The sequence below is a fragment of the Pristiophorus japonicus genome, chromosome 7 (genome assembly GCF_044704955.1).
Source record: "Pristiophorus japonicus isolate sPriJap1 chromosome 7, sPriJap1.hap1, whole genome shotgun sequence".
NCBI lineage: Eukaryota > Metazoa > Chordata > Chondrichthyes > Pristiophoridae > Pristiophorus > Pristiophorus japonicus.
This window is the reverse complement of record NC_091983.1, coordinates 26,602,523-26,619,333: the sequence shown is the minus strand read 5'-3', so window position 1 is coordinate 26,619,333 and position 16,811 is coordinate 26,602,523. Positions and strand designations below refer to the sequence as shown.

Genomic DNA, 16,811 nt, shown 5'->3' with positions numbered 1-16,811 from the left:
GATCTGAATATAAACTACTTCCTCTCATATTAACTAGGCAGAATTGATTAAATACCGACATTATTTAAAAAAATAATTGAACCAGGTAATTTTCTAACTTTTACTGAAATGTAAAATCAGAAGTTGGGAAAACAAACCAATTACTTTCTTTGCAGTGGTTTTAAGTGTACGTCAAGCCTGGGTCTATGGAAGAAAATATATCTCTCTGAAAAGTGTGCTGTGTTTAACAACTATTCATTTTTAAATCCCTCTCTGGCCTCGTCCCTCATTTCTGTAACATCTGAGATATCTGCATTCCTACAATTCTGGCCTCTTGAGCATAACTGATTTTAATCGCTGAACCATTGGCGGCCGTGCCTTCAGCTGCCTGGGCCCTAAGCTCTGGAACTCCCTCCCGAAACATCTCCGCCTCTCTACCTCTCTCTCCCCCTTTAAGACACTCTTTAAAACCGACCTCTTTTGGTCACCTCTCCCAATATCTCCTTATGTGGCTCGATGTCAAATTTATTTTGATAACGCTCCTGTGAAGCGCCTTGGGATGTTTTACTGCATTAAAGACGTTATATAAATGCCAGTTATTGTTGTTGGATGGAGCTACATTTATTGGGATTACTGAATGGGACACACTTCACCATATTTACTCATTTATACCTCATTTTCTTTTGGCTGACATCTGGGGGGAAATGTTCCAATGTATGCGCCATTGGGGAGGAACCTCATCCACTGCCAGTGCATAACAGAGGCCGGAAAACTGGGGACAGCGGCCTCCGTCACATGCTTGCCATGCCCGCCATTTAATTTTCCTCTGTGCCCACTTGATCCTAACGTCCAAACGCAAATTGAAAAGAATCAACTCCATGGTGTCTCTTGGAATTGTTCATTGCTCTGCAAGTTGTGGTGTGAACAATTGCCCAAATGATGTTTGATACGTCATTATTTCTTTTCACAAAGGTAATGTGCGGAGAGAAATACAAGAACAGATCTAATAAGACTGCCTAGAAATCGAAGTTCCCCACCCCACCCCCACTCATAGTATCCAGTTGCCTCAACAGTGACCCCTGCAGGTCAGATGAGGGAGGCCGTTCAGCCAGCCTGGTACAGAAATCTAAATTCACTCCCTCCACCATCACAATGGGTATTAATCGCTCCTTATATGAAGAAGAGCTTCCTGACATCAGTGCTGAACTTGCCTTTTACCAGTTGGCACCAATAGCCACTAGTCCGTCAGTTGCCGTTCAAGTTGAAATGGTGTTCAGGATTAACCTTTTTTATTCCACTTGGTACTTTATATAGATCTCGCATATGCTTCCTTTTAAGACTGAAGAAAGCAGGCTTTTCTAACCTTTTCACATCACAAACCCATTCAGTTGGGTCAGTCTGTCGTCTCCAGTGCAGCATTTTGGTGCATTTTACACTAATGCTGTTTAGTGAGGTAAACTGTACATCTAGTAAGAACTTTGTTCTTATTGTAGTGTGGGAAGTATACGAGTTGCCAAAGGAACAGAATACTGTAGGAGGCAACAGAAAAGGTACAAAATAATATGGGTTGACTAAACTTTGACACTGCGTTTAAATAGATGGAGGAAATAGAAATAGGTAAAGGAATTGTGAGACACTAAATTTGGGATAATATTTCTCTTATCTGCCACATTTATTTACTACTTCATATTTTATTTTTCAACTTTCTTCATTTCAGTATGTCTTTCATTCTCATATCTTACAACCAAATTCAGAATTCTTGCTTAGATGTCAGCCTTGGCTCTGTGGGTAGCACTCTTGTTTCTGGGTCAGAAGGCTGTGGGTTCAAGTCCCACTCAAGAGATTTAAATACAAAAATCTCGGCTGATAGATTTAATTAACACCTTTCATGACCTCAGGACGTCCCAAAGCACTTTGCAGACAATGAGCTACTTCTAAAGTAACAACTGAAAATACTCAGCAGGTCAGGCAGTATCTGTGGAGAGAGAAAGAGAGTTAAACATTCACCTTGTTTCTCTTTCCACAGATTTTGCCTCACCTGCTGAGTATTTCCAGCATTTTCTGTTTTATTTCAGATTTCCAGCATCCGCAGTATTTTGCTGATGTACTTTGGGAGTATAGTCACTGTTGTAGTGTAGGAAATGCGGCAAATCACTGCACATGGCAAAATCCCACAAACAGCAATTATGATAATGACCTGATCATCTGTTTTTTTGATGTTGGCCGATGTCATGTATGTACTTTTGGGATCACTAACCACTAGATGGCGTCACTGTTGGAGGCCATTGGGTTGCACGCACGTGTGTCCAGCCCAATTATAAAAGGCCAGCCATTTTGTATATTATTCACTTTGGGCCTTAATAAAGCAGAGCCAAGGTTATACTTCTTGGAGTTAAACAGTACTCAGTCTAACAGTTATTGCATACATAACAGTTGAGGTATAAATATTGGCTAGGAAATCGGGGAGCACTGTTTGTTCTTCAAAATAGTTGCATTGAGTTTTTATGTCCACTTAAAAGAAAGAAGCAAGAAAGACTTGCATTTATATAGTGTTTTTCATGACTTCAGGATGTCCCAAAGCACTTTACAGCCAATGAAGTACTTTTGGAGTGTAGTCACTGTTGTAATATGGGAAACCGTGGGAGTGCGAGGCTGGAGCTGTGAGCAAATCAAAAAAAGCTAGCCACTGCAGGGGCGGGGCACGGAGGTCGGGAGCGGCGAGGAGCAGAGGGAGGGACCAGCGAGGTCTGGAGATTGGAAGCGTAGAGGAGAGGACGGACGAGGCTCGGAGGAGCGGAGAGGTCGGAGCCCAGAGCTGCAGCAGCGTGGACAAGACCAAGGGAAGGCGCAGCATGGGCCAATAGCGAGGCTGTGAGGTTGTGAGGCTCACATTGCGTACTATGAATTCCACATGGAGCGAGGTCCAGTGGTTAGGAAGGAGGACAGTAGGAGTATGTTTGAGATTGTGTGTATGTATTAGCACATGCGGCGGAGCCTGGTCTCCAGTCGTCTTGGATCCCCTTGCCACTGGACCAAGACCTTGCTCCGTCAAGTCCGAGTGATGGTTGGTGTGCAACAGCCACCCCATGTTAAAATAATTCACGCACAGGCATCTTCCACCATTTAAAATGAGTTCATCAGTCACCTGAGTACTCATTTTTAGTGTGGAAGCAAGTCATCCTCGTTCCCGAGGGACTACCTTTGATGATGATGGTGATGTCGGGAAATGCGACAGCCAATCTGTGCACAGCGCAAGCAGCAATGTGATGACCAGATAATCTGTTTTAGTGATGTAAACTGAGGGATAAATATTGGCCAGGCACCAATGGTAACGTCTTGTTCAAAATATCATCTTTTACATCCATCCACCTTAGTGGGCAGACAGGACCTCGATTTAATGTCTCACCCGAAGGACGGCCACTCTGACAGTGCAGCGCTCCCTCCGTACTGCACTGGCAATTTCAGCTGGACTATGGGCCCAAGTCTCTGCGGTGGGATTTGAACATATAACCTTAAGACTCAGAGGTGGGCAATGTACCCACTGAGTCAATACTAATGCAAGTACTTGTGTATTCTATACATTTCTTTTAGCCAACCACACAGCATTTAAGTTTTGTGATCTTTGCTTTTTGAACAAATAAAACAAACATGAGAAATACATACAGTAATTCAAGCATTAAAATATCTACACATATAAACTCTTTTGTATAAACTCTGATAATTATGGCCCTTCATTAACTGCAATGAAATGCAACTGCTATTTTGCCTAGAATTACATAGAATTTTACTACAACAAAAACAACTTGTATTTATATAGCGTCTTTAATGAAGCTTTCACAGGAGTATTATGAGATAAAACATTTGACACCGAGCCGCTTAAGTAGAAATTAGCACAGGCAACCAAAAGCTTGGTCAAAGAGATAGGTTTTAAGGAGTGTCTGGAAGGAGGAAAGAGAGGTAGAGAGGGAGAGAGGTTTAGGCAGGGAGTTCCAGAGCTTGGGGCCGAGGCAACACAAGACATGTCCACCAATGGTTGAGCAATTACAATCAGGGATGCTCAGGAGGGTAGAATTAGAGGAGTGCAGACATCTCGGGGGGGGGGGGGGGCGGGGGGGTTGTGGAGCTGGAGGAGATTAGAGATCGGAAGGGGTGAGGCCATGGGGGGATTTGAAAATATGGATGAAAATTTTGAAATCGAGGTGTTGCTCAACCGGGAGCCAATGTAGATCAGCGAGCTCAGGGGGTGATGGGTGAGCGGGACTTGGTGTGGGTTAGGACATGGGCAGCCGGGTTTTGGATCACCTTTAGTTTACGTAGGGTAGAATGTGGGAGGCCAGCCAGGAGAGCATTAGAATAATCAAGTCTAGAGGTAACAAAGGCATGGATGAGGGCTACAGCAGTGGATGAGCTGAGCTAAGGGCGGAGACAGGCGATGTTACGGAGGTGGAAATAGGCGGTCTTTGTTATGCTGCGGATATGTGGTCAGAAGCTCATTTCAAGGTCAAATATAACACCACGGTTGCAAACAGTCTGGTTCAGCCTCAGACAGAAGTTGGGGAGAGGGATGGAGTCAGTGCCTCGGGAATGGAGTTTGTTTTCGGTCCCTGCCTCAATGACTTTGGTCTTCCCAATATTCAATTGGAGAAAATGTCTGATCATCCAGAAATGGATGTCAGAGAAGCAGTCTGACAATTTAAAGACCGTGGAGGGGGTCAAGAGAAGTGGTGGTGAGGTAGAGCTAGGTGTCATCAGCGTACATGTGGAAACTGACGCTGTGTTTTCGGATGATGTCACCAAGGGGCAACATGTAGATGAGAAATAGGAGGGGGCCAAGGATAGATCCTTGGGGGACACCAGAGGTAACGATCCGGGAGTGGGAAGAGAAGCCGTTGCAGGTGATTCTCTGGCTACGATTAGATAGGTAAGAATGGTAGGACAGGCTTGATGGACTAGATAATTTTTACCTGACCGCCATTGTTCGCACGTTCATATGTTCGGAACCAGGCGAGTGCAGTCCCACCCAGCTGGACGAAGGTGGAGAGGCACTGGAGAAGGATAGAGTGTTTAATCTTGTCAAAGGCTGCAGACAAGTCAAAAAGGACGAGGAAGGATAGTTTGCCTTTGTCAGAGTCACATAGGATTTCATTTGTGACTTTAATGAGAGCCGTTTCGGTACTGTGGCAGGCACGGAAACCAGATTGGAGGGATTCAAACATGGAATTCCGGGAAAGATGGGCACGGATTTGAGAGGTTCAAGGACTTTGGAGAGGATAGGCAGGTTGGAGATGGGGTGGTTGTTTGCAAGGACGGAGGGGTCCAGGGTTGTTTTTTTTGAGGGGTGGTGGTGGCAGATTTAAGGGAGAGGGGGACAGTACCCGAGGAGAGAGAACCGTTAACAATGTCAGCTAACATGGGAGCCAGAAAAGAAAGTTGGGTGGTTAGTAGTTTGGTGGCAAGAGGGTCAAGGGAGCAGGAAGTGGGTCTCATGGACAGGATGAGCTCAGAAAGGTCGCAAGGGGAGATCGGAGAGAAGCTGGAGAAAGATGTGTGGTCAGGGCTAGGGCATGGTGCTTCCTAAGATGAAGTTTGGCCCGGTGCACTAGGGGAAGGAAGGGAAGAGGCAGAGGCGGCCGAACAGATGATCTCAATCTTAGAGACAAAGAAGTGCATGAGCTCCTCACACTCATTGTCGGAGGTGAGTGTAGAGACTGGGGAGAGGGGTTTAAAAAGGCGTTTTGCAGTGGAGAATAGAAGCCGGGGTTTATCTTTACATTCCAGAATGATTCTGGAATAGTGAGCAATTTTGGCAGACCAAACAGGCCATTTGACCCAACTGGTCTATGCCGATGTTTATGCTCCACATGATCCTCCTCCCACCCAACTTCATCTAACACTATCAGCATGTCCTTCTATTCCTTTCTCACTCATGTACTTATCTAGCTTCCCCTTAATTGTATCTATGATATTCGCCTCGACTACTCCTTGTGGTAGCAAGTTCCACATTCTAACCACTCTCGAGGTAAAGAAGTTTCTCCTAAATTCCATATTGGAATTATTAGGAAATATTGTATATTTATGACCCCTAGTTTTGGCCTCTCCCACAAATAGAAATATTTCTCTATGCGTACCCTATTGAACCCCTTCATAATTTAAAAAACCTTTATCGGGTCCTCTTCTCTTTTCTATAGTAAAGAGCCCTAGCCTGTTAAATCTTTCCTGATAGTTCTGGTATCATCCTTGTAAGTGTTTTTTTGCATTTCCTCCAGTGCCTTTATATCCTTATTGCAATATCAAACCAGAATTGAAAACAGTACTATCTAAGTGCAGTCTAACCAAGGTTCGCAGCAAGTTCAACATAACTTCTCTGCTTTTGAAACCAATATAGTGACCAGCTGTTCATAGATCATTGTGTTGTGTTTTGGAGTAATTTCCTTTTCAAACAGAAAGTACGTGACCTTATTCTGTTTTATTAAATTAAAGGATTTATTAATTTGTTTAAGAAGTGTGACGTGCTGCCTTTTGGTAGGAAGAGAGGCAATAGAAATGAAATGGTACAATTTTAAAGGGGATGCAGGATCAGAGAGATCTTGGGATGTATGTACACAAATCTTTGAAGGTGGTGGGACAAGTTTTAAAAAAACATATGGATTCCTTGACTTTATTAATAGAGTAATACAGTAGAAATGCAAGGAAGTTGGGCTAATCCTTTGATATACTGGCTACGCCCCAGCTGGAGTAGTGTGTCCATTTCTGGGCACCACACTTGAGGAAGGATGTCAAGGCCTTAGAGAGGTTGCAGAGGAGATTTACTAGAAAGGTACCAGGGATGAGAAACTTCAGTTATGTGGAGAGACTAGAAAAGCTGGGCTTATTCTCATTAGAGCAGGAGAAGGTTAAGGGGAGATTTAGTCGAGGTGTACAAAATCATGAAGGATTTTGATAGAGAGAAATTGTTTCCACTGGCAGAAGAGTCAGTAACCAGAGGACACAGATTTAAGGTAATTGGCAAAAGAACCAGAGGCGAGATGAGGAGCAATATTTTTACGCAACAAGATGTTGTGATCTGGAATGCACTGAATTGCTTGAAAGAGTGGTGGAAGCAGATTCAATAGTAACTTTCAAAAGGGAATTGGATAAATACTTGAAGGGGAAAATTTTCAGGCCTATGGGGAAAGGGCAGCCGAATGGGACGAATTGGAGAGTGTCATGTATTCAACTATCATTGTAACCCATGTATAAGCTGACCTAAGTTGTACACCGTGAGAACATTGACCACAAGGGGCAAACTTGTGGGAGACACTCCTAACCTGGACTTTCAGGTACAAAAGGGGAAGCTCCACCCACCTTCATCACTTGAGGTCTTGGTAATAAAGGTAATTGTTCACAGTGTGACCTTCTCTCAAGTATGAGCCTCGTGTGCATTTATACTGTATAGTAAGGACATATCATTGGCAACGAGAAACTGGAATTTGAACCACGCGAGCATGGCCACAAGCAGCACAGAAGAGAGGTACTGTGTTGGTGATGATTGGGACGACTTTATTGAGAGACTACAGCAAAGTTTTGTCACTAAGGAATGGTTGGGACAGGATTCGGCCGACAAACGCAGGGCTCATCTCCTGACGGTTTGTGGATCCAGAACGTACTCCCTGATGAAGGACCTCCTAGCGCCAGAGAAGCCGGCGGACAAGACATTCGAAGAGCTCAATATGTTGATCGGGGAACACCTTAAACCGGTGAACAGCATGTACATGGCGAGACACCGGTTTTACATGCACCGGCAGCGAGAAGGGCAAAGCGTTCCAGACATCGTGGCAGACCTCTGGCGACTGGCGAGCCTATGTAAGTTCCCCGATGCATGCAGAGCGGAGATGCTGCGAGACTTTTTTATTGAGGGCATCGGGCACACTGGGGTTTTCAGGAAACTGACTGAGACCAAAGATTTGACCTTGGAAGCGGCGGCTCTGATAGCCCAGACATTTATCTCAGGGGAGGAAGAGACCTGAATGATGTATGACAAAAATCTTGGTTCAAATGCGGCAAACGACCAGGGAGTCAACATTATTAACGCGGCACACAATTCTCTAAGCAGGCAAGAGCAATCGGACATGCCCCAGCATGTAGTCGAACCCAAAGGGGGAATTCAACAGAGACAATGGCTAGCTGAATGGCGATTCATGCCATCGCAATGGACAATGCGGACAATAATGGAGACATCAACACCTGTTAATGGTGCACTTAAGGACAGTTACAGAGACGATCGACTGGTAATGGACTTTTTGTTTCCAACAACGGGGCCTCCAGCTCATGCTGGAGGTGTGGAGGCAAACACCCAGCCAGAGCTTGCAGGTATCAGCAATATACCTGCAGAAACTGCAATGTCAGCGGTCACTTGGCACGTATGTGCAGGAAGCCTGCAGCCAGGTTGATGTACGAGGAGGACGGGCCCGATGTAAGCCCTACGAGGCCAAATGAATACTGGGGGAAATCACTGGAAGCTGAAGTTCAGTGAGTTCATGTGGAGCACATATACAGTTCATATACCAGGACGCTACCGATAATGATGAACATGCTCCTCAATAGCATCCCAGTATCAATGGAGCTAGACACGGGGGCCAGCCAGTCCCTGATGGGCATTAAACAGTTTGAAAGGTTGTGGGTGTCCAAGGCCAGGAGGCCAAAATTATTGCCGATTGATGCACAGCTACGAACATATACAAAGGAGATCATTCCGGTGCTAGGCAGCGCCACGGTAGTCGTGACCCACAAAGATTCGGAGAACAAGTTGCCACTCTGGATTGTCCCGTGGGATGGTCCCGCACTACTGGGGAGGAGTTGGCTTGCTGTCATGAACTGGAAATGGGGCGATGTCAATGCAATTTCTTCTGTGGAGCGAGTATCATGCTCACAGGTCCTGGACAAATTTGACTCATTATTTCAACCTGGCATCGGCACTTTCATGGGGACCAAGGTAGTGATTCACATAAACCTGGACGCCAGGCCAGTACACCACAAGGCCAGAGCGGTGCCGTACGTGATGCGGGAAAAGATAGAATGTGAATTGGACCGCCTGCTGAGGGAAGGCATCATATCACCAGTCGAATTCAGTGACTGGGCGAGCCCGATCGTGCCGGTGCTCAAGGCGGATGGTTCGGTTAGGATATGTGGCGATTACAAGGCCACCATCAATCGGGTGTCACTCCAAGACCAGTACCCGCTATCGAGAGCGGAGGACCTCTTTGCGACGCTATCCAGTGGCAAACTTTTTTCAAAATTGGACCTGACCTCAGCTTACATGACCCAGGAGCTGGCGAGTGAGTCGAAGAAGCTGACCACCATCACGACACACAAGGGGTTGTTTGAGTATAACACATGTCCGTTCGGGATTTGTTCGGCCGCCGCGATCTTTCAGCGAAATATGGAAAGCCTCCTCATGTCAATTCCAAGGACGGTGGTTTTTCAAGACAACATCCTCATCACGGGTCGCTATACTGAAGAACACCTCCACAACCTGGAGGAGGTGCTACGCAGACTGGACCGGGTAGGGCTGCGACTGAAAAAGGCAAAGTGCGTCTTCTTAGCTCCAGAGGTAGAATTGCTGGGGGGGAGGATAGCAGATGGAATCAGACCTACTGCGTCCAAAATGGAAGTGATCCAGAGAGCACCCAGACCCCGTAACACAACGGAGATGAGTCGTGATTTCCTGGGGCTCCTGAACTATTTTGGTAACCTTCTTCCCAAATTAAGCACGCTGTTAGAGCCTTAAACACGTGCTCCTACGCAAAGGTCGCGATTGGGTGTGGGGGGACAGCCAGGAAAGGACTTTTGATGGAGCATAACAAATTGCGTGCTCTAACAAACTGTTAACGTTATATGACCCGTGTAAGAAACTAGTTTTAACGTGCGATGCATCGTCCTATGGGGTCGGGTGTGTGTTGCAGCATGTTAATGCCAATGATCAGTTGCAGCCGGTAGCTTATGCCTCCAAAAGTCTGTCCCAGGCAGAAAGGGGCTACGGGATGGTGGAAAAGGAAGTGCTAGCATGTGTATATGCAGTAAAAAAAAAATGCACCAATACCGGTTGGCAGGAAATTTGAGCTGGAGACACATCACAAACCCCTAACATCCCTTTTAGCCGACAACAAGGCCATAAATGCGAATGCATCGGCCCGCATACAGAGGTGGGCACTTAGGTTAGTCGCCTATGACTACACAATTCGGCACGGACCAGGCACTGAAAACTGTGCCGATATACTCAGCAGGCTCCCACTAGCCACCACTGAGGGGGCAACTGAGCATGATGCTGAGATGGTCATGGCTGTTGAAGCTTTCGAAAGCGAAGGCTCACCTGTGACAGCCCATCAGATTACAGTCTGGACAAATAAAGACCCGCTACTGTCTTTAGTTAAGAAATGTGTCCTGAGTGGGGACTGGGCAGCCACATACGGGGCATGCCCTGAGGAATTTAAACCGTTTCATAGGTGCAAGGATGAACTCTCGATTCAGGCCGATTGCCTTCTGTGGGGAAACCGAGTAGTCATGCCCCAGATGGGCAGAGAGGTGTTTATCAGAGAACTTCACAATGAGTACCCGGGCATTGTCATGATGAAGGCAATTGCCAGGTCACACGTTTGGTGGCCAGGGATAGATGCAGACCTGGAATTTTGTGTTCACAGGTGCAACACGTGTGCTCAGCTGGGCAACGCACCCAGGGAAGCCCCCCTTAGCCCTTGGTCCTGGACCGCCAAGCCATGGTCACGCATCCATGTGGACTATGCAGGTCCTTTCATGGGAAAAGTGTTTTTGGTTGTAGTAGACGCCTACTCCAAATGGATTGAGTGTGCCATTTTAAATTCAAGCACATCCTCTGCCACGGTAGAAAGTCTACGGGCAATGTTCGCCGCCCATGGTCTATCGGACGTCTTGGTCAGCAACAATGGCCCGTGCTTCACAAGCACTGAATTCCAGGACTTCATGGCAGGCAATGGAATCAACCATGTCAGAACGGCACCGTTCAAGCCGGCCTCAAACGGCCAGGCGGAACGAGCAGTGCAGATAATCAAACAGGGGATGCTCAGAATCCAAGGGGGTTCCCTCCAAAGCTGCTTATCACGCCTCCTGTTGGCCAATAGATCCCGACCACACTCGCTCACAGGGGTTCCACCCGCAGAGCTGCTAATGAAAAGGACGCTCAAAACCAGGTTATCCTTTATACACCCGACTATGAAAAAAATTGTTGAGAGCAAGTATCAGTCACAATGTGACTACCATGACAGGAATGCGAGGGTGCGATGTATTGATGCCAATGACCCTGTTTTTGTCCTTAATTATGCTGCAGGGCCCAAATGGCTTGCAGGCACTGTGATTGCCAAAGAGGGGAATAGGGTTTTGGTAGTTAAACTTACCAATGGACAAATCTGCCGCAAACATGTGGATCAAACTAAAAGGAGGTTCAGCAACCCCATAGAAGAAGCAGAGGAAGAACACGACGTAGAGTTTACTCCACCACAGTGACCGAACACCGGAACCAAGTGGAGGAGAGCCCTGTCACTGTGGGCAGTCCGGACAGGCCTGAGGCACCGCAAACAGCAGACACTGAGGCTAGCGCCCAACAACCGGAGCCTCAACTCAGGTGCTCTACAAGAGACCGTAAACCACCAGAGAGACTTAACCTGTGATTCAAATAAGACTTTGGTGGGGGGGGGGGAGGTGATGTCATGTATTCAACTATCATTGTAACCCATGTATAAACTGACCTAAGTTGTACACCTTGAGAATATTGACCACAAGGGGCGAACTTGTGGGAGACACACCTAACCTGGACTTTCAGATATAAAAGGGGAAGCTCCACCCACCTTCATCACTTGAGGTCTTGGTAATAAAGGTAACTGGTCACAGAGTGACCTTCTCTCAAGTATGGGCCTCATGTGCATTTATACTGTATAGTAAGGACCTATCAGAGAGCACTTTCAAAGAGCCGGCACAGACATGATGAGTCAAATGGCCTCTTCTGTGCTGTATCATTCTATGGATTCTAAGATACAGCTTTAATTTTTTTTTCCAGAGAAAAATCAATAATTACAACCCAAGTTGTACTAATCTCTGCAGCTCAGTCATTAATCGTTCCAGGTTGATATGGTGTACAGGGGAGCTCTGTGTGCATACATGTGAGAAGAAAGAAATGGATTTTGAAATTTGAAAATGATTATCAACGATAAGCTATAGCTGAGGTATAGCTCTCGTGGTAATCAAATGAAGAGCTGATTCCTCATTCGTGTGTTCCCAGAGTGCGCTGGCTCCGAAACTGTGATCTGCTAGTTACATCCATTTAACCCATTAACTCTTTCCTATCAACAATAGTAAGGGGATCACCATAGGAACAGTGGAAGGCTTGAATGAGAGAATGCCATTCTGTTCATTAAGTTGCCCATTCCACAGACCATAAACGATCTATCCTGCCACCCGCTACGATTTTACTCCAGTTATTCAATCTCCCGAGAAAGGCGGCTGCAGTAGCCCCAGCTGATCCCCAAAGGGTTAACCACCTCCATTATCCAATTTGACCACTGTCGCCCTTGACAGCACTACATTTCCAGGTACTGAGGGACTTCTGTGAGAAACAGACAGCATAGAGTTGATTCATGGTGAAGCCAATATGAACATAGCAATAGCAATAGATTCCTATCAGTGCCTCCGCAGATGCCACTTGGTTTACGATCACTAATAAAGTTAAGCAAAGTCTTCCAAGACATTCCGACTACACTGGGCGACCGTAGCCACCCTGTGAGGAGCATGTGCTACATTCAAGAAGCTCACAGCTAAATTCAAAAGTAAGAATAATCAAGACTTGTATACGATTTTCCAAAAGGCAAAAGAACTTACTGGGACCAGAAACTTCTTCACCTCTTCCAATGCATGGCTCATGCGAGAATATGCTTCTCCAGCTGGGACAAACACTTCAATTAGCACATGGAGGTCATCACCTAAATGTGCATACTTGGCCTCTCCACTTTTCCTCAGTTCTTCTTCCTGTGCAAAGAACAGAGTTACAAAAATTTAGAGAGATTTATGCTTGCCCCAATTACATTTGCGTCTTTGAGATAAAGAAAAACTTGCATTTATAAAAAACCTTTCACATCCTCAGGACACCCAAAAGCGATTCACAAACCGTGAAATAGTTTTTTGACGTGTAGTCACTGTTGTAATGTAGGCAAAGGGGGCCAGCCAATTTGTACACAGCAAGATCCCACCAACAACTGTGCGATAAATGACTGGATGATCTGTTTTAGTTGCTGGTTGAGAGATACATATCGGCCAGGACACCGGGGAGAACTCCCCTGCTCTTCTTTGAAATAGTGCCCTGGGATCTTTTACACCCACCTGAGAGCGCAGATGGGGCCTCGGTTTAATGTCTCATCTGAAAGATGGCACCTCCGATAGTGCAGCACTCCCTCAGCACTGCACTGGACGTGTCAGCCTGGACTTTGTGCTCACGTTTCTGGAGTGGGGCTTAAACCCACGATCTTTGTGATTCAGAGGCAAAAGTGCTATTCACTGAGCCAAGGTTGACATGTTTAGTAGGAATTGATTAAGTCAAAACTACAAAGTATAAACCGGTTTATTATCAAATTGTAACCAGTAGCTGAGCAGGGAAGGGCAACAGTCCAGGAGAATCATCCTGCCTTCCTCCGAGGAAGCAGCGAGGCTCTTTGGAAATGGAGGATGGCTACACCAGCGCCAGTGGGAGTAGAGGAGGAGTGGGCTGGTGCTTGGGATGGGCCGGTGGGGTGATCCACAACCCTGGGGTCGACCCACCTTTCTCCCCCACATTCCCAGGCTCCGGGAGCCTTCTCCTCTTTGCCAGATTGTTCATGCATCACTCTCCCTCAGCTATTCTGTTGTTTCCATTTACAGCTGCTCTAGACCCATCTTTTGTTTCTTCACTTGTCCCATTGCCACTCCCTTTTGCCTTGCACCATCATCCCTTAAGTCATTTAATCTCTCCTGCCCTCCACCCGACCACGGATCTTCCCTTTGTTCTGTCCATCCTCTCGCCATTTTCCCTGGCTCTGACCTTGTTTAAAAAATGTTAGGGGGTGAAATTTCCCCGCGCCCCAATTGGAGGTGGTAACCTTCCGGGGCTGGGACATTTAGCGCCCGGTGCGGAAGTCTCGCCCCCGCCGCTGAATTGGGCTTGTCGCCCCTCAAAGGAAGTGGAGCGCCATCTTCGGTGCTCCACTTCCTTTGGGGGCGTGTCCCAGGGCGCTACTGGGGCGAAATGTTCAGCGCTATGCGGACGCTCCCCATAGTGCTGACGTGCTCCAATGCCCCTCCCCTTCGATTAAAGGAGCGGGCCGCTGCGCACTCTGCACGGCCTCTGATGGCCACCACTGGGCCACCAGGGCAGCGTGAGACCGGGCCAACAGCCCGGCGCCCAAGATGGCGTGCCGGGCTGCACGATGGCGGCCTGGACCATTCTAGGGCCACCATCGTCAAGCTGACCAGAGAGTCGACTGACAAAAAAAAGATGGCGGCTCAGGGCGACTTGCAAAGAGGGTGCTGACATCTGCTCGCGCCAGCGTTGTGCCTTGCGGGGCAATTTCCCTCATGGGGCATTAAGGGGTCGGTGCGGGGCGATGAGGGATCACTGCGCACGCCAATGACATCATCGGCAGTTGCACGGCGGCCCGGGGTGCTAACCGCGGGGTACGGCGTTGCCATGGCAGTGCCTCTGCAATCTCTCAGGCAATATCCCAGGACGCAGTAGTGCTCCCCCTCCCCAGGGCCAAAACTATCTTAGGACCCCATGGAGGTACTAACGGGGCTATAAAAAGGGGCAATTTGGCCCTGCTAATCTCCTAATCTCCAAATACTGACAAAAGGTCACTGGCCTGAAATGTTAACTCTATTCCTCTCTCTACAGATGCTGCCTGATCTGCTGAGTGTTTGCAGTATTCTCTTTTTATTTTAGGCTCTTTGACAACCCAGCAACATCCCGAAAACCCACAGGCACATGACCACACGGCAATACCTGGCTAATGTCAAGTGAGTTATGTTTCACAGTTCATTAGGGGTGAACAAACCAATCCAAATTTATTTTGTCCCCTTTTGTTTGGTACAAAACATTTGTTTCTTTTTGCGCGCCTTTCACATTTCCAGAGCCGGCATGAGAAGAAATGCACAATTTCATAGTCTAGTCACAGCCATAATTTACAAACACACCACCATTCCCTCATGCATCAACAGTTTTATTAATGTTAGAGTTTCCCTCCATATGTACAAAGATTGGATTTGACTTTATGCTTTATATGTACTTTTTGACAATATATGCAACATGAATATACTTGTATTATAAAATCCGGAATCTCATCTGTTCATTTCGAAATTTCAATCAATATAGAGAAAAACCATCAGTGGGTAAATGATCAGTGCTATACGCCAAGCTAAAATTAGGAACAATAAAAAGTTGAGAAATTTCAGAGGGCAAATATAACAAAGCTCAGAACTACAAAAATTATTGAATTTCATAAAGTTGATGCAGTTTCATGGATAGAGAGATGGCTTGGCAAAGAGTAGAGATAAATGGATACTTTTCAGATTTGCAGGATGTTGATTGTGATGTGCTTCATGGATCTGATCTGGTCCCCTTTTTTAATTTTCCATTTACATAAACAATTCGTAAGTAAACACAAGAGACCCGGGCGGAGGGGAGACGGGTTAAATTTCTGTCTGCACCGTGTGTAAGTATGTGTCTGGGGGGAGAGGGAACCTGGCAGAGCGGATTGCTCTCCCATTATAGAAACGGTCTTGTTTTAATTCCGTTGGAATCAATGGTGGGGGGGGGGGTGGGGGGGGGAGGAGTTCGATAATGGACAGGTGATCCGCTCTGCCAGATTGCTACACGTGGGGGGAAGATGATTATTAACCCCATTTTACCAAAGTGTTCTGATGGTATCAGATTAGGGGACAAGGTAAGCTGTGAGGAAGACTGCAGGAGGAATGTGGACAGGTTAGCAGAGTGGGCAGAGGGATGGCAGATACAGTTCAGTATCCATAAATTATAGGAATTTAAATCGACTAAAGGAACAAATGGATTTGGGCATGCAGAGATACACAGGACATTAAAGGCAGTAGAACTTTTGATAAGGTTATTAAAATCTCAAACAGAATTCTTGATTTTATATTTGGAGCCATAGGATAACATAACTGATGTAAGAAACATAGAAACATAGAAAATAGGTGCAGGAGTAGGCCATTCGGCCCTTCTAGCCTGCACCGCCATTCAATGAGTTCATGGCTGAACATTCAACTTCAGTACCCCATTCCTGCTTTCTCACCATACCCCTTGATTCCCCTAGTAGTAAGGACCTCATCTAACTCCTTTTTGAATATATTTAGTGAATTGGCCTCAACAACTTTCTGTGGTAGAGAATTCCACAGGTTCACCACTCTCTGGGTGAAGAAGTTCCTCCGCATCTCGGTCCTAAATGGCTTACCCCTTATCCTTAGACTGTGACCTCTGGTTCTGGACTTCCCCAACATTGGGAACATTCTTCCTGCATCTAACCTGTCTAACCCCGTCAGAATTTTAAATGTTTCTATGAGGTCCCCTCTCATTCTTCTGAACTCCAGTGAATACAAGCCCAGTTGATCCAGTCTTTCTTGATAGGTCAGTCCCGCCATCCCGGGAATCAGTCTGGTGAACCTTCGCTGCACTCCCTCAATAGCAAGAATGGTTGGAGTATTGTGTACAGTTTTGGGCACCACATTACAGAAGGATATAAAAGCAATGGAAATTATCCACCAGGATGTTACCAAGGATTTGGGGTTAT

The 16,811-nt window shown here is 46.4% G+C and overlaps 1 protein-coding gene across 1 annotated transcript in view; it reads right to left on the bottom strand.

Moving 5' to 3' along the window:
- Positions 1 to 16,811, bottom strand: part of LOC139266573 (KH domain-containing, RNA-binding, signal transduction-associated protein 2-like) — a 471,278-nt gene that overhangs the window by 191,905 nt on the left and 262,562 nt on the right. The window contains exon 5 of the mRNA XM_070884167.1: positions 12,862 to 13,008. Coding sequence (XP_070740268.1) covers positions 12,862 to 13,008 — 147 coding nt within the window. The remainder of the gene's footprint in view (positions 1 to 12,861; positions 13,009 to 16,811) is intronic.